Below are 17606 nucleotides of genomic sequence, written 5' to 3'. Positions count from 1 at the left end.
TGGTGTTGATGTTATTGCGCGAACTCGTGTAATTATCATCTCTCTGTCTCCTCGCTCTAAATTATCACTAACTGCTCAATTAGTGAAAGGATAAAACAACAGTACGGTTATAAAAACTCATTTCACTTTTTTATATTTCTGCGTGAAAAATCTTCACGGAATCTTCATAAAATATAGAATGTATTAAACTTCATTCAATCACTGACAGTCAAGTCTTTTTAGTCTGTGTGTTTTTCGTTTAGATAAAGAATTAATTTGTTATTTCTTCAGAAACATGAGTTCCATCCAGAGTTTACTACGATACCGTTTTGTACCAAAAACTAGCCTGAAAAAAGACAGTTCGGCAGAGGATGCACCATCAACCAGCAGTAGCAGCGGCGGCACTGCCTCTAACCACGCCAACGGAACCAATCATTGTAATGGAACTGATGAAATTGACAACAGAATTCAGAATGGTGCAAATTCACCAAATCCTTCAATTGGTAATATCATTTGACGAATTATCTTTAGAAATAGTGGCCTAGGCTTTATTAGTTGTGAGTGGAACGCTTTGACAAACGCCATCCCGTCCTCGCGTCCGGCTTCTACCAAAAAATCTGAAAGTAAAATGACCTTCGTACTCTTGCTAAATGGTTTGTGAAAATATCCAATTCTGAAACTAAACCGTAGACAGGTTTCTAGAAATTGATGAATAGGGCCACATGATTAAAACCTTGACCTTTAGTCTAACCTGAAACATAAAAGGATATTAGTCACAAAGAAGTCAATCATGTAATGAATATATGAATCTAATTTAATTAAAAAAACTAAAAGGTGAAATCTGTTGTAAAGTTGACCCTGAGGTCTATGCCCTATTTATTTTACAGATATTGATATGATTCCAGAAACACCACCAAGTCAACAGCCGACTAGCCCGATACTAAAAACAAAATCTAATGTTATCGGTAAAAGCTCGAATCCTATTGATGATAGTGACTCAGATGATAACACCACCAGTAAATCATCACCTTGGTTTTCGAAGGGTCAAAGAAAATTACCCAGGTATTTTAAAATCGAGATGAAATTATGAAATTGTTGTTTTGCCTCCCGAAACTTTTCCTCGAAATTCTGTTTATTGTTTTTTTTTTTTTAAAGATATCGAGTGAAAAGAAAAGTAGCAGATTTTTCCAGTGATGAAGATGAAAAGAATGATGTCAAGGATGATGACAGTCCAGCCGTACATTCTTGTAAGATTTCTGTATTATTTTAGTGTTCAGGTTAAGGGTAAACTAATCATCTATTTGTTTGCATGTATTCAATCAGGGTTTAACATGTTTCACTCGTGCACGTAAAAAATGTTGTTTTCTAATTCTGAAATTCGTAATAAAATTCCACTTGATTTTTGGTGATTGGGTAAAATGTGTTTTGTTAGGGTCCCTACGACTGCATGATTCCATAAAAACTCCTTCGAATTAGAAAATACTTTTGAAGGTGCCTGAACCTCCTGTAAAACTCTTTCAATTTTGAGAAATAGGCAATTTAGATGCTTCAGAAGTTGTACATTCCTAATTCAGTACATTTTGAAGCGGGATCTTTTTGTTACCCAATTAGAAACTGAGTTCAGTATTGTCAATTATGAATATTTGCATATAAAATCACAAAATTAGGGATCATTTATTTATTACGTTATCATAGAATTCGAATTTTTCAACCCCCTCTGTACGCGCAAAATCGGCCATTTTTTCATATACATTAAGCTTTACAGTACGCAATTACATTTACCCCTCCCCTCCCCTAATGTGTACGTAATAAATGAATGAGCCCTTAACCTTCTTTAACCGAGATGAACGGTACCAATTTCGATGGAGTCTTCTGTAATCAGGATATGAAAGTGATGCAGACGCTTCCTCGAAATATGAAATTTTCTCTTTAAAACTCCTTATATCCAGGAATCACTGATCTGTAGGGACCTTAATTTGTGCAATGTGTTTGATTCATGCACCTGTTTGTGTCACGTATCTATCTAACGATAGGGTTGTGTTTAACATCGAATGAACTGCAACAAATGATTGATCGATTGCAAGAATTATTCCCGACTCAACCGAGAATGTTGCTGCAGCGCGCTGCCAGATCGGCTAACAATTACGAAGACGCCGTTGATAAAATTATAATGATGAACAGCGATGTTCAAAGTAATTCTATTTCTGAATTATAGAAATGAACGAACTGTTCGCGCGCTGTAGAAAATCCATATGAATCGGATTTTTCAATTTTCAGCTTCGAGTCAAAATAGCGAGAAGATTAGCGCGCCAGCTCGAAAGAGAGCGAGGGTGATTCTTTCGGATGAAAGCGATACAGAACCAGTTACGACGCAGGAATCTACTGAATCTACACTACCTCAATCTACTACTGACAATTCACAATCTACTGAAGATAGTCAATTAGAATTTTTAATGGGAGCTTACCCTAAACTACCTAAAGATGTAAGATATTTATTGATTATTCTTACAAACTCATTTTCAATTCGTAGTTACTTTAAACTGCAAATATAGTTGTCAATTGTTTTGATGTAGAAACTGAAGGAAGTTCTTACTTTGTGCGGTAATAATGTTGATAAAGCAGTTGAATCTTTACAAAAAGAGGAAAAAGGCAAGAATGTGACTAAAATTGTGTGTAGTTTCGTCATTCCTGTTGATATTCTTAAAGGTTGAAATTTCAATCGTTTTCTTTCGTAGACTCTCTCGATATTTCTAAGGCGTGGAGTATCAAAGATCTTCAAGCGACGATGAAAAATAGAAAAGCACAAAACGGTTTTAAATCTGATGATCTCAATGAGTTAGCTGTAAAACATAAAAAATCTTGTCAATTGAGCAGCTCAGAATTACGCAAAAATAGTAAGTTCAATCGAAGACACCCATTAACCCAGACACCCATTAACAGCTTATTGCGCAATCAATGCTTAGGTTTAAGACCATTTTGGTTCTGGAGCCATAGTATAATCCTGATCATTGTGACTGAATTTGAATGCTTCGTATAAATGTTACTATTTCTTTCATTTTAACTTCAGAAACGATCGAACATTTTGCTGGTGAACTTCCGGACGATGATGAGGAGTATGATTCCGGTGATGATGATGACAGTGATCAGGTAAAATGATTTTTCCCTGAAGTCGGTAGAGCTGTCGACGTTTTGAAATGAAAGTCTTACGTTTTGAATTACAATCGACAGGACGAAGCAGAAAATGACTCCGATTTGCAGAAAATTATCGTCGATTTCTTCAATGAATCATCAGTGGAAGAATGTGGAGCTTTACCGAATTGTTCGAAGAAAAAAGCGGCAGCGATCATAGCCGCGAGACCTTATGAAAATTATACTGATTTGGTAAGATTTCTACCGCATTTTCAGCGTGAGATGTTCTGTTACTGAGTTTACACGCATTATTATTTGGACTCATTTCAGAAAGAGAAATTAAACCAAGTGAAGATTTTGTCTCATTCAATCATCGAAGGCGCGAAACAAATGATCAGACATCGAAACGAAGTGATCAATTTGATGAAAACTTGCGAGAAAATTTCTAACGATATCGAATCGGCAGTTAGTGTACTGATGAATCAAACAGAGCTGAATGCTGGTCAGGACGCTGAGATAGTCGTACAACCTAATCTTATTAACCCTAAGTATGTTACAATCTGATTAATACAGGTATCAATCTGCAGTGTGAAGTTGATAAGATGGCGTTTGGGGGGATCAATTGAAAAATTGGAAGATAATGAAAATGTTTAAATTGATGTGTGAGGGGTGTAGGTTGCAGATTGATATTTGCGTAAGTGTGGATGGAATCAAACAATTGAAAATGAATTGATTCAATATGATTTGATTGCAGATTAACTCTTAAACCGTATCAGATGATAGGATTGAATTGGCTAGCATTGATGAATAGAAAAGAACTGAATGGAATTTTAGCCGATGAAATGGTAAAATATTTTATTTCCAATCATGAAAACCGTTTATTTTTTTTGCAGAATGTGTTCGAAAGCTGTAAATTTTGTTTTGTTTTTAGGGTTTGGGTAAAACAATTCAAGCGATATCGTTTCTGGCGCATTTACTCGAGATCGGTGAAAAAGGTCCGCATTTGATCATAGTACCATCTTCTACTCTCGGTAAGCTGGCATGGTTCTCACGGTTCACGGATATCCGCAACAACAATCCAATTATGCAGAAATTGTGGATGATGTTTAATGAAATAAACGTGAATTTTATAATATTTCAGAGAATTGGTCGCGGGAACTTCATCGATGGTGCCCTGATCTAAAAGTAATCATGTATTACGGTAGTCAAGAGGAACGAATTGGAATCAGACAATCAATTTACGAAGATAATTTCGAAACGATAAACGTGATTCTGACGACGTATCAGATGGCGACCGGTAACGTGGACGATCGCGTCATGTTTAAAAAATACGAGTTCCATTTCGGCGTTTTAGACGAAGCTCACATGTTGAAAAACATGGTTTCACTGAGATATAAAAATCTGATGAAAATTAAGGTAATTCTTACTTCTTACTGATAGTGTGTCTAGACCCAAGACCTCAATTAAGTTAGCGCGTTAAAATCAATCCATTTCCAATGTTTTAACCGATAGTCAAATGTGAAATCATTCCCAGTAGATTTTTGATTTACGCATATTTCTATTTCTGGTTTTACAGATCAGAAGAAGGTTGTTACTGACTGGAACCCCGCTACAAAACAATCTCGTTGAACTGATGTCTTTACTCGCGTTCGTTATGCCACAAATGTTTCGCAGTATGGGCGACCAGTTGCCGAAAATATTCTCAATGTTTTCAGTAAGTATAGAATATAGATAACAGAGGTCTAAAATTCCTTGATTCCTTAAGAACTCATTCTAAATCGATGATGCTTTTAAATTTTGAGAATTTTCCTTAAATTTTGAGAAATAGGCATTTAGAAATTTAATGTTTGATTTGAATATTGTAGCGAGGAACGACGACTAACGATCAATCTCGAGGTAATTACGAAAGAGAAAGAATTGAACACGCGAAGAGAATCATGCATCCATTTGTTTTACGACGACTCAAAACGCAGGTTCGTAAACTGTCGATTTCCCAAAAATCAGGGACAACTCGGGGAATTTGATAAATTTTACCAAAAAGCCTGGAAAACTAATGGAAGTCGATAATGCTATTTTAGGTGCTACAACAATTACCGTCAAAAATCGAACAGATCCTTCATTGTCCGATGACCGCCGAACAGAGACAAGGATACGACGATCTCGTGGAAAGCGTTTCAAAACAATATCGCGAAAAACGGGAAGGAGACGTTTCGCAAAACACGAATCATATCGTGATGCAGTTGAGGAAATGGGCGAATCATTCGTTACTACAGAGAACGCAGTATACGCGTGAAAAACTGAGAGAAATGGCGAAAATGTTGAAAAGACGGGTAAGTTCTAAACTGAACAGTGCAGCAGGACCCTGTTATACTGTTTTGAGAAAAAATATGATTCTTGAATATGAACAGTTCCACAGTTGTGAGTTAACTCTGAACTGAGGATCCAGTTCCACACTTGTGAATTTAACCATTAGCTGACTGGAACTAGGCTCGGAATAAAATATCAGTTATCCAAAGGTTAACTTTAACCAACTGTGTCCAGTTCCACAGTTCTGAGTTAAGATTTGACTCTGAGTTAACTCATTGAAAATGAACTAACTTTAACTCAGAGTTAACTCTAACTCAGAACTGTGGAACTGAGTCCTGAAGAGCGAGTGTAGGCCCTGATTTAAGTATTTTGTTAATTGTATTTAAAAGGATCCGGGCCATTACGATGCTAATGAAGATTATATACTGGAGGATTTTGAAGTGATGTCCGATTTTGAAATCCATAAAACTTGTAAAGCGTACAAGGTACAGTTTACACTGTTCTGTAGATCTGCGTAAATATAAACCACTGTTTTAATAAAACATTATATTTGAATGTGATGATCTATTTTTTAGTGCATCAATAAATACTGTTTGACTCCTGATGTAATCTGCCGTTCGGGTAAATTTGAAAAATTTGACGAACTTCTTCCGGGTTTGAAAGAAAATGTGAGTAGAATATGAATGAAAAATTTTATATTTTATGACAGTTTTACTGTAAATCCTATGAATGTATGATGAACTGTATTGTAGGGTGATCGAGTGTTAATATTCAGTCAGTTCACGATGATGATGGATATTATGGAGGAATATCTGAATGCTAGAGGTTATAAATTCTGTCGTTTGGACGGTTCAACACCTGTTAGTGAACGGTACGTTTTCAATCATCTGTCTGAGGCGAGTATGCGCTGTAAGATTGTAAAAAAGGGTTTCTTATACCGAAACTTAGGATTTAGGGTGTGTATGGAGTAAGTAAATCAAACAAGACTTTAAGGGTAGTGAGCCAAACAGCAGCAGCTTACAAGGAGCATAATTATCAAGGAAATGTGATTGTCAACATAGTAGAATGCTTTACAGTCTAGATTATCCGTGGCAAAGGAATATCAATGGCTGTACCTTCTGCGTACATTCCTGAAACTAATTAACAACTGATGAATGATAATTCTATTTCAGATTGAAGCTGATTGATGATTATAACAACGACGCGGAAATATTTATATTTTTGTTGTCGACTCGAGCCGGTGGTTTAGGAATCAATTTGACGTCTGCCAACACCGTCATTCTTCACGATATTGATTACAATCCGTACAACGATAAACAAGCAGAAGATCGTTGTCACAGGGTCGGACAAACTCGGTCAGTTAACATTCCTCATCGTACGACTCAAATTCTTCCTGTTATTGAATTTTATTGAATTGAGTATTTGTATTTTGTAGTGAAGTGACTGTTATCAGGATTATCAGTAAAAATTCAATCGAAGAAGGAATGTTGAAATGTCAGGAGAGTAAATTAAGATTAGAACAAGACATCACTGGTCGAACTGAAGGTACGTTAAAATGAAATAACGAAAACTTCAGATAAATGATGTATATCACCAAACAAATAATTTGATATCTCCGTGTGATAATAAGTGCTGGGTCTGGTTTCACAATGCTCATTACAACAAACTCACCTTTTTTTGAAGTCATATAAAAGGTTGCCATAAGAAACTAATCATAATTCCGCTATTTGTGAAATTAGCCCCGAGTTTGTAAATGTAGGATTAAAACATATTTACTAATTCATGTTTTTAATTTCAGGCGATGAAGATAACTCAACCGATGTCGCGAGCTTACTTAAAGATATTTTAGCTAAATGTTTGTGATCGGGACTATGTGTGTTTAGTGCGACGACATGTAGAAAGCATAATGTGATAAATGTATATTTTGATAAGATTGGTGACAATTGTTTGTATTGATTGCATGAAAAATACATCCAGTTACGCAGTTGTGAGTCTAAAAATGACCTTAAATCCTGAGACAAGTCTTAAGTTGTTAGACTGGCTATAAAACTCAAATGGTGTTAGTCTGAACTTTAAGCCTTGACTGTGTAAGTGACCCTCGTCTTATATCTGTCAAAAATCATTCCTCTCAAATCATTCCACTTGTATTCAGCCCTTACAGAGCTGATCATGTGTCAATTATCCCTTGTTCTTAGTTTAGGATGAGTTAGTTATTTGTTGTGTAAATTGTGATATCTATATCCGATATTTTATTGAGTAAATCCAGTCGTTTATTTTCTGTTAGAGCAGTTTTCGGGTTGGAATTCAGGTTAGAAATCGACTGATTTAAAAGTGAAATATTTCGGTAATTTTGTATCTATAATTAATGATGGATATTTATCGTTGTGTCCTGATGAACAATAAATGCTGATTGCATTTAGTAAGATTAATAGAATAATTGCATTTATAGAATCAAACAATAGAATCTTGAAGTGTGTATATAGGAATCTCGTCATTGTTTCTCGTTAATGAAATAACATACAACAGTGAATTCTACTCTAAGTCGGATCGATAACCATTAGAATCGGCAATAACCGTTTACTCAAACAGAAACTGTTGAAATATTTTTCTGATTTTGTATATGAATTATGTCCAAATCGATTTTATCTGGAATGACCCGACTTGAGTGGAGTCTACTGATTTTGTGACTTGTACCATGTGTTTGTTGTGTAATCATGGATTGTTTTTGTCTACTCTGTATTTTGTTTTATTGTTAAAATGAATTTTCAAGTCTTCAACGAATAACAGTCAGGGGGCTTGTATTTGCTACTAGTAGTGTATATTTCAGTAGATCTTATAGACGGGACATTCATTAATTGTAATATGTATACTGCATCATTATCGTGGTCATCTGAATAAATTGATACATTTTTAAACAATGTTTTATTTTCGTTAGTGCATCTATGTCTCTCTCTCTCTATGTCTTTATGGACGTATTGCAGCATAAGCTTGTGAACTTTCGAACTCAACATGTCGTCTCAGGGCTTCCATTGTTTACTTTATCCGTCTAATCCCACCAAAGCTCACCCTAGCGCGAGACGACTGTACTCTACAGTGTTTGAGATGCGTTGAACTAATTTGATCTTACCTATAATACCTCGACCTTCGCGTAAGGTGCTGATATACAGGCAGTCCTATTGTCTGAGTGGTTGCATGCAGAGTACAGACATAGGCCAACAGTATATTGACTGAATAAGAACAATTAGAATCTATTGATTTATCGCCCAATAATTTGATATCGGAACCAGCTTTATTTTTACATCTACTGATAATGAATTTATACATATAAATACAGACATAATGTATCAGATACATTCACTTATACAACTTCATGTCCTTACTGGACATATGTTTGCTTCATAACTTGATTGATTTCTTGATTGAATAAAGTCAGTCCTGCTGATGAAAGTTTCATTGAAAACTAATTAAACGAACTAACTTTACATGAAAGAAGTGACTAGCCAGTAGCCAGCTGAAAAAATGAAAAAACCGTTTTCACGGTTACTTAAAGACAGTTGAGAACTTCGAGAGAAGATAATTAAGACCTTCAGACAATAATTGTTTTAAACCCTGATCCACAAGGAAATGTTTACCAAATTTGATGACTTTTTATGAAGGAATCTTACATAATTTGACAACAAAAAAAAGCTAATACGTAAATAACAGTAACTTCAGAGATTCTCAACTCGGAAGAGACAAAAGTTTAGTATGAACTCTAATAACTACATGAAAAGAAATAGCCCTAACTTGAGACATTTCAAATATATAATATATATGTATATATATAATTAGATTTACAACTCTTTATACTCCAAATAATGGAGTTTTAATCTTATTAAGCCATTTCTATAATAACCTGAAAATCACCAGAGATTAAAACAGATTAGAATACAAGAAAAATAGTTTTTTTTTTAATGTCAATTACATTGAAAACTACAATGACGCGATACTACTACATTAAACTACATATACACAAGTTTATATTCATTAAAGACTAGTTTTTTAGGATTGGATGAAAATTCTGACATTCATCATCATCATCATCATCATCATCGAATTGAATAACTTTCAATACATAAATCACAACAATTAAAACACTGATGGGGGAAGAGATTACACTTTAAACATGATGATTTATTACTGTGAATTTCAAACTACAGTTGAACACAGTTTAGTCAACACATTGCTGAAGTCATTTCTATTTTTGATTCCAAATTTGTACTTCTAATTCGATTTACTAAGTAAAACGATGCCCTTATTTATCGAGAATATAAGCGCAGATTTTCTGAGGGTTTAATTCATTGGGATGACGGTTCATGACGCTTCGAACTCGATCTTCAGGGAATATACAACACAAATGATAATACAACTGATAACGAGGATCATCGATTGAAATCGGTGAATCAGTTGATAATACGTACGGAGACATTCTCTGCTGATGATTGATGTTTATATAATGTAATCCAGGATGAGAACGCGTCTGCTGATATTTATACGTTAGACCGCTGTCTATACTATCAGTCGGTTGTTGCGGAATGTGCTGATGTCTCATCGGTTCGAGTCTTGAAACCGGATGAAACTGGTAACGAGGATATTGCGGATTCGTCGGCGAATGTTGACGTCTGTCGTTCCACGAGGACGAGGCGCCGGCAGACGGCTCCATCGATTCATTCATCACCAATAACTCGGACGACGAGGGAAGATACGTCGACGATCCGGTAGCGTTTATACCCAGGTCGGACGTACTATTACAACGATTACTCGGTTTCAACGGCAGATCGTGTTGCGTTTTAACACGAGGATATGGATCGCTAGCCATACGTCCGACCTGCGCGTGTTCTAACAATCGTGGACGTTCTGATACGGCTCTCGCCTGCACTCGTTGTTGATGTCTACGCGGTAGTTCGGATACTATCGGACCGGTCGTATTAACGTGTAAAGTACAGTCTAAAGCCGTCGTACTCATCGACATGTATGGTTTATAGAAACTCTGTCGACTGATTCGATAATCATCCGGATTATTCAAACTCAACTGCCGATCGAGTTTACGATGTAACTCCTCGACCTGCGAGCCGATCGTCGCGATCGGCAGTGAGTCTCGACCGCGAGAGATGACATCTGTTTGAGATTTCATCGATTCTTCCATCGATAGATGTTTCGCGAGCGAGAGGTGAGAGCCGTCGTCGAACCCCGGTGACAGCTGTAGAACGCACGTCGGAATCTGTATGTTATCATAACTAGGATTATACGATACCCGGTGACCTGACACCACCTCTGACACCCGGTGACCTGATGCGACCTCTGACACCCGGTGACCGGACGCGACCTCTGACACCCGGTGACCTGACGCGACCTCCGATGAGTTATCAATACTTTGTTGTTGTTTCTGTTCTTGTTTCTCGATTTCTTGTATTTTCAGACGATATTTATCTAACCTCTCGTCTTGAACACGTCTTCTTTCCGGATCCGTTGAGATATTCACGTGTTCTCGAGTCGTTATCATGGTCGGCTCCGATGGCAGTTTCTTCATCTCAGTTTGTGTAACTAGAAACGAAAATGTAAAAGATTATTTCAATTCAATTCACTGCTATTCATTAATTTTGAAATACTGAGATCAATAACAGTCATGCTTTTAATGAACCCTGGTTAATGGAAAAACTGTCAGTAAATTCTACAAACCTTTCACATCATCTGATTTCCTCTCTTTAACGACCTGTAGTTTAAGTCTTGCCTCTTCGGCCAGTTTTTCCGAGACTGATTTCTGCGGTCGTAGGCCTCGTTCCGGATGATAATACTTGCATTTATTTCCATATGTACATTTTTTCTGATACGGACAAATCATCGGTAGCTGATCGGTTTGAAGTGGTTCCTTACGCAGGAAATTATCTAAAATCGGCCCATGTCTTCCTAACGGATCATCAGGAGGCATAAACCTAAAATATATCATATATAAAGCTTAATCTTGTAAGAGGATGATAATCTTAAAATTCTACACAAGTTTCCTAGAGCTATTATTGATATTTCATCAGAGTGTTACATCAATGGTTAAGAAGAACGATGACTTGGATGATTGTTTGAATGAACCGGAACCGAAATTTCCAATTATGTACTTCGATTTTGAAAAAAATTATGTAACCTCAACCGACGACAAATCAACTACATTCTGTACTTCGATTTCCGATTTCCAAATCAAACCCCCTGTTTCGCTCCCGGCAGGTGTGGTGGGTTTGTAAGGGACACCAAAACAGAAAATCAAACGAAATCTACCAATCAAATAAATAACAGGGTCAATCCCTATTTTAAGATAAAAAAAAAAAGAACGAGGACTATGCTAGCGACAGTGGAAATCGAGGATACCACCAGGTGGCGACAGTAATGTTGTTTGTCACCAGGTGGCGTCAGCAATGTCATCTGTCAGGTGGTGACAGTAATGTCATCTGTCACCAGGTGGCGACAGTAATGTCGTTTGTCACCAGGTGGCGTCAGTAATGTCGTTTGTCACCAGGTGGCGACAGTAATGTCATTTGTCACTCACCGATCATTAACGAATGAATACATTAACAACCGTTCTTCGATAACTTTTCGATATTCCGGATTTTCGGCGACTAAATCTCGATAGTTGTCGTTTGAAACGACGATTCCTCCAGTTTCAGCGGCGAGTTTAACGATATATCGATCATCATAGCAAACAACTCGCTTTCCTCCGATACGTCTCGCTGGAGTAAAAACCAAGTACTTCTTCTTCTCCAAATCGATCAGTATATCCTGATCTGTAGAAAAAACAACATCCTCAATTACAATCTATGCATCATTAACAGCGCTAACATACTTAAGAGGTTACTGTGTCCTAGTTATTTATGCCGATATATACTGGCATGAACTGGTCCAACACTGTCGTAGTGGCTCAGTTGGTGCAGCATATCATATGACTAACAAATAGTAGATCAGGGGCCGGTTGCTCAAAAGTTGGTTGGAGTTAACCAGTGGTTGGTTGATACGGTGACAATTGAAATTTCATTGTAACTATGGTATTTAACGGCCGGTAATCTTTAACCAACTTTTGAGCAACTGGCCCCAGAGGTTCAACTCCCATGTAGGGAATATTTATCTCATGAAACTACCTATTTGTTTGCCATTTACAGTTTTGTTACCCGTGGTCTCTATGGGCACAGGAAATCTTGAGGAGTCCCTAAGGGTACAATTTATCTAAGTTACTGTGATTCCCAATGGTATCGAAAGCGACAGGAGATCACACCACATAATATAAATACATTTAAAATGTTCCTAGCAAAGAATCAAAACCTTTGTTGTTTTGGGCTCAAAAATATCCTTGGTTTCCATGGATTTTCACTAGTATTTAATCAATTTGCCTTAATCAAAATCTTCAAACATATAATCGATTAAAACACTCACTTTTGATAGGTGTTTCAGGTCGTGGTTCCTCTTTTCTCCACTGTGGAACAAACACCGTGATATCTTTATGACCGCGTTGTACAAAATAATCAACGGCTAGCTGAATACCACGACAACTAAATACTTCCTTATTGCCGTGACTGAAATTATTTATGTAATATCAACAATCAGACACTTGCATTGAATCATTCGGTATAAATGCCACATATTTGAATTCATGATTCATACAGTTATGAGAGAGTGGGGATTTCCACTTTACATTGGAAATTATTTTTAAAAAGAGCACATTTAAAGAGAGACTTACATCATAGCGAGATTACTTCCATCAATGATTATATGTCGTAAATTATCATCCTCTTCATCGAGAATTAGGCCTTCCATGATATCTCGCAGTCCATCGTCGCTGATTACACCGCTTCGCGTTGACGTTTCATTTGACGGTATTTTTTTCGCCGTCAATCTCACCAGTTCTCCGAGTATTTTATCCTTCTTCGCGTCGGGCCCGACTTGTCGTATAACGGTCAGTAATTCACCCTCGGTGTATCCGAGTTTGAAAGCGAACTGTACTTTAGCGAGGTGATCGGGATTACCGAGCAAATCGCTCAAACACAGATTAGAATAAGTTTGTCGCGGGATCGGTGGCGGCGATGATGACGTTGATGCTTCCAACTCAACATTACGATTCGGGATGTTGCAATCTTTTTTCTGTTCTTCATTTAGTCGTTTCTTCATTGTCGTCTTGCCCATGACAGGCCATCACTATCTTACACTCCTCACTCATATACGATCAACATATATCAGCGCTGCAAAATGATGAAGAGACAATTAGTATCGCTACAAGTTCTTCACGAAATGAGAATTTTTTTAAGATTCTTATATTTAGCTCCATTAAGCAAGTATGACCATCCGATTGATTTTCAAATGTCAAGTGTAAATATATTACGGAAACACTTCAGGAAAAACATTTAAAATATATTTCCGAAAATGCCTTCAATACAAACTATTAAACACAAGCTATAACTATTGTAAGTAGAACAATGCACTTATTCCAAGTCTCAAGTTGCATTCTTCCGAAATATTTGATACAGTTTCAAAAATCCAAAATTAGAAAAGAAATATTGATTCAGATTCAATGTTTCAAGTCTTCATTTTTTGTGATGACTTGAAGCATCTGAATTTAGATATCTACAGTTCAAATTTCTACCAATATATGTTAACAATGCTGACTAAGATTATTCCCTAAACATACCTAAACTAAAGCAAGTTATGTTCCCTTCTGTGAACCTGCACCAGCACACACGACAAAACACAACAAAATATTTATCTTTTATATATAAACCAAAAGCCTACACATAATTAATTACAATGCTCTCAAGTCATCTATTCTGAAAGTCTCCATTTATGGTGATGAAATTGATGACGAAATCAGAAGCTAAATTAATTGATGTTGCTGTGACATTGCGGTTATTACAGCGTTTTTTTGGCCTTCGGAGGAAATCTGTTTTGAGGTGGTGGTTCGTCATTCGTGAAGAAGAAAGGAGTGTCTTTTAACCGAGATGCGATATTAAACAAAACATCATATTCATTATCTTGATGTAGCTATTTTTAACTGACTCCTCGCATTATCAGTGCCCACATATAATAAACACACACAGACTTAGTATTTATATCAATATTGACTACATTCTACTAACGATCTATCATCACATCAAAGAGGTGTTATTTTTCGAATTTTACATAAGGCAAAAGGCTAATTAATGGCCCCTACGCCCCCCTCCCCCAAGTCAAAAAGTAAAACAACAATCCAGTGTTATTATATTTCTATGTACTATTTCATGACTCAACACTGGGGTATAAGCTCCAGGTAAACAGTGATTTTAAGATGCGATATTGTCCAGGCTGGTATGAGCCCATTTTCACTTTTTTTCACGTTTAAAAACTGCCCCCTCAAAAGTGATGAATTGCCTTTTTCGAAGTGCCCTTGAAAGAGAAAACTTTTCTTTTGTAAGGGCTTAACAGCGAATCTACCCTTTTCCAAACATGCCCTGGAAATTGTTTAATATGCTCTGTGAAATCCTGTGGAATTACATTAAGTAACATCTATATTTTTCATAGTCAGTGGCCAAAACATTCGTTTTCATTTAATTCATTTTATTCAACTTTATGTCAGACCCCTTCCCCAATAGCAGTTTAATTTTTTTGATGTTTAAAAAAAAATTGTCATTTATTTTTCATTTTTTTTAAATATAGGACCTGGGGCGACTTCCTGTCAATAACATTTTTTGAGCAAAGCCTTTTTGAATTCTGAGCAATCAAATAGGACCATTAAGTACGCGAAACCCGAATTTATGTTCTTCCTTAACAATTATAACGTGAATACATTGACGAATGCGCGACTCATGATGGCAATAGGCCTACTTCAATCCTTACTGATTTTTCAACAATTCGTTTTTCTGCTTAGGGCAAAAGAAAAACAGTTAATGAATCGTAAGAATACTGCACTTACCATAGATTCATTCAACCGCAACCAACATCATTATTTCATCATCTGAATCAGCACAATCACTGAGGAGACACGTTCTCCACCACTTAAACTCCTTGTGTTCAACTTTCAAATTCCATATATTTACAGTTGTGATTTATTTCAATGTATTGTAGAAGGGTTAATGGGAGAACCAGGTGCAGGCTGTGGACAGTCTGAAGATCATCTGGAGCCAATAAGAGGAAGTGAAATTTAAGATTTCTGAATCAATGTTTCGGATATCTTCGACCATGTCGACTTCATTTATTCGTTTGTAAACTCGGCCCGATTCATCATCTCAGCCCCCCACATCATTTCTGGCTTCTGGGTAGAATTGTGCAGACTTGCACCTCTCGTGATTGACACAATCTATCGAATTACAAATCTCGGTTCCAGATACCCGGTTCTGTCGATACCTGAATACTGTCACGCGCTAATCGAGCGCTAATCAGTATTGTATCAGATCGTATTTAAAGAAAAACCGCCCGCAGGATTAAAACTAGTACAGAACCGAACGAAGATTTTTCGCAATGGCGGAGAAATGGGTAGCTCCGAGAATATCCACATCAGGGCATCCATATCGCAGCAGCTCTCTCGTGCCCAATGCTGCAGAAATTGACAATCCTCAGTTGAGCTTGCAAATGCAGCAGAGTGCTCTCTTGAATTTTTGCAGGGACTACAGTCTCTGTTGCCATAGCATGGGCAGCAGAATCGGGGCGTTTGGGGCATTATTAGCCGGATCAATATTTGAAATTTAGTTCTGCAGTGCGAGAGTCCCGACCCGCGCCGCCAAATGCGTCAAAATTTTGACCGTTAGGTGCTGCCGCTACATATAACATAGACGGCGAATATGTGAACTAATTTGACAGCCCAATATTCTTACTGTGGCATGTGAGAAGTAAGTTAGTTCACACATTCGCCGTCAACGATATGTATAGGGGCAGTACTTGACGGTCAAACCGGGGGTTTCCTCCATATACCATGGAAATGGTTGGAGTGTAAATAAATCGTAATCGTAAACCGGGCGTCTGATTTTGTACGCGCGGAACTTTTGATGCAGTTTAGAGGATCTGCTGCGTTTGAACCCACTAACTACTGGCACTGATTGCGAGGTGCTGATACTGAATAGAGCGGGATGGAATACTCCCTGTTGTAAAGTTTGTAACAAAATATTTATTGGTGAAACCGGGCGCAATCGGCTACTCTGTCTTTAACGCACAATAAAAATGTCCGCTTCAGATTTACCAGGAAGAAAGTAAATGAATATCAATATTGACCGCAATTTTGTTAATTGTGATCGGACCGAACCTCTAGTGTATTATACAGACACGGTGACAATTTCGGAGCGACCACGCCGAGAGTCTGAAAGATCAATTTATTTTTAGTGGCCATAATTGGAAAATTAGAGCAGCGGACATTCAATTGCAGTTACAATTTGCAGGTTTTCTATGTTCATTCGTCCATGTACGTAACTTAAAGCTCCTAGTTCATAGGTTATAGGTCATAGTTGGACCGTCGAAACAGTCCATGTGAGGAACATAATTCAACTATAGCACAACCTGGCATTTTGTGTTTTACGAGAATAACAACTACTAGTGTATTATTAGAATGTAATATTCATGTTTCTCGTCTGGTCCGGAATGTCCGTTAGTCGGAACTATAATTCGGAAATGGTCGACCACGCAATTGAGCACGGTCGCTACAGTTCGGACCTAGGTTCAAGATGGCCGACACTGTGAAATACGTTACGACCGAACTATAGTGTGTTCGGTTATTAGTTCCGACCACTAGTCGACTAGCTACGAAAACCGAAGTTGGCCGATCGAGGTGGATTTTGTGTAGAGCCAACCGGAGAATTCGGTGGTCATAAGAGTACGACACGAACCGCGGCAATCTCGATGCCATCGGGTTCGAATCCCTGTCGGGGAGGATGATTCAAAGTAGTAAACCTAGAGCCTGGGAATGATGCAGAATAATGAATAGGGGATGAACAGAAGATAATACATTGGTGTCCGTGGTTCGAACCCAGTAAAATCCAGGAAATAGCTAAGAATATTGATACATTGTTTCTCAGCATGCTGAAGTTTTTACCATGTACATTACTTTTTAAAAATAATTATCAGGCTAACACCAGACCTAGTGCAGAGAGAAATGAACTGGATAAATTTCATTAAGATTTGACGCCGAAACGATGAATCTTAACTCAGAGAACTCTAAC

The 17606-nt window shown here is 37.3% G+C and overlaps 2 protein-coding genes across 4 annotated transcripts; one reads left to right on the top strand and one right to left on the bottom strand.

Annotated features, from left to right (window-relative positions):
• Positions 1–3: 3 nt before the first annotated feature.
• Positions 4–8308, top strand: LOC141910899 (SWI/SNF-related matrix-associated actin-dependent regulator of chromatin subfamily A containing DEAD/H box 1-like). Of its 3 annotated transcripts, none has more exons than XM_074801786.1 (22): positions 4–101; positions 271–482; positions 885–1041; positions 1135–1226; positions 2257–2462; positions 2553–2628; positions 2715–2873; positions 3047–3126; positions 3208–3360; positions 3439–3656; positions 3863–3953; positions 4040–4139; positions 4250–4524; positions 4685–4822; positions 4974–5081; positions 5187–5438; positions 5805–5900; positions 5991–6083; positions 6168–6286; positions 6588–6770; positions 6851–6960; positions 7214–8308. In XM_074801786.1, exons 2-22 carry the CDS (start codon positions 275–277, stop codon positions 7276–7278), a joined length of 2979 nt encoding a protein of 992 aa, XP_074657887.1. In that variant the 5' UTR covers positions 4–101; positions 271–274; the 3' UTR covers positions 7279–8308. The 3 variants fall into 3 exon arrangements, with proteins under 3 accessions (XP_074657887.1, XP_074657880.1, XP_074657895.1); XM_074801779.1 differs by having other exon boundaries at positions 867–1041; XM_074801794.1 differs by lacking the exons at positions 4–101; positions 271–482; positions 885–1041; positions 1135–1226 and adding an exon at positions 2149–2171.
• Positions 8309–8682: 374 nt separating this feature from the next.
• On the bottom strand, positions 8683–15606 carry LOC141908008 (uncharacterized). The gene is made up of 6 exons (XM_074797773.1): positions 15374–15606; positions 13172–13670; positions 12868–13007; positions 11990–12224; positions 11134–11387; positions 8683–10998 (listed from the first exon to the last, which is right to left on the bottom strand). The coding sequence occupies exons 2-6, from the start codon at positions 13612–13614 to the stop codon at positions 9710–9712; spliced, it is 2361 nt and encodes a 786-aa protein (XP_074653874.1). The 5' UTR covers positions 13615–13670; positions 15374–15606; the 3' UTR covers positions 8683–9709.
• Between the last annotated feature and the right edge of the window lie 2000 nt (positions 15607–17606).

The sequence above is a fragment of the Tubulanus polymorphus genome, chromosome 1, assembly GCF_964204645.1.
Source record: "Tubulanus polymorphus chromosome 1, tnTubPoly1.2, whole genome shotgun sequence".
Lineage (NCBI taxonomy): Eukaryota > Metazoa > Nemertea > Palaeonemertea > Tubulaniformes > Tubulanidae > Tubulanus > Tubulanus polymorphus.
Note: the sequence above shows the minus strand (reverse complement) of the source record. Positions and strands in the feature narration are given on the sequence as shown.

Bases quoted from the DNA above. Each gene is read 5' to 3' on its own strand.
- LOC141910899 (XM_074801779.1), top strand. From the start codon at position 275: ATGAGTTCCATCCAGAGTTTACTACGATACCGTTTTGTACCAAAAACT. The intron at 483-866 runs GTAATATCATTT...TTTATTTTACAG, and splicing joins TTCACCAAATCCTTCAATTG to ATATTGATATGATTCCAGAA. The intron at 2,463-2,552 runs GTAAGATATTTA...GTTTTGATGTAG, and splicing joins ACCCTAAACTACCTAAAGAT to AAACTGAAGGAAGTTCTTAC.
- LOC141908008 (XM_074797773.1), bottom strand. From the start codon at position 13,614: ATGGGCAAGACGACAATGAAGAAACGACTAAATGAAGAACAGAAAAAA. The intron at 11,388-11,989 runs GTGAGTGACAAA...GATATATTTTAG, and splicing joins TATTCATTCGTTAATGATCG to GTTTATGCCTCCTGATGATC. The intron at 10,999-11,133 runs GTTTGTAGAATT...TTTCGTTTCTAG, and splicing joins GAAATCAGATGATGTGAAAG to TTACACAAACTGAGATGAAG.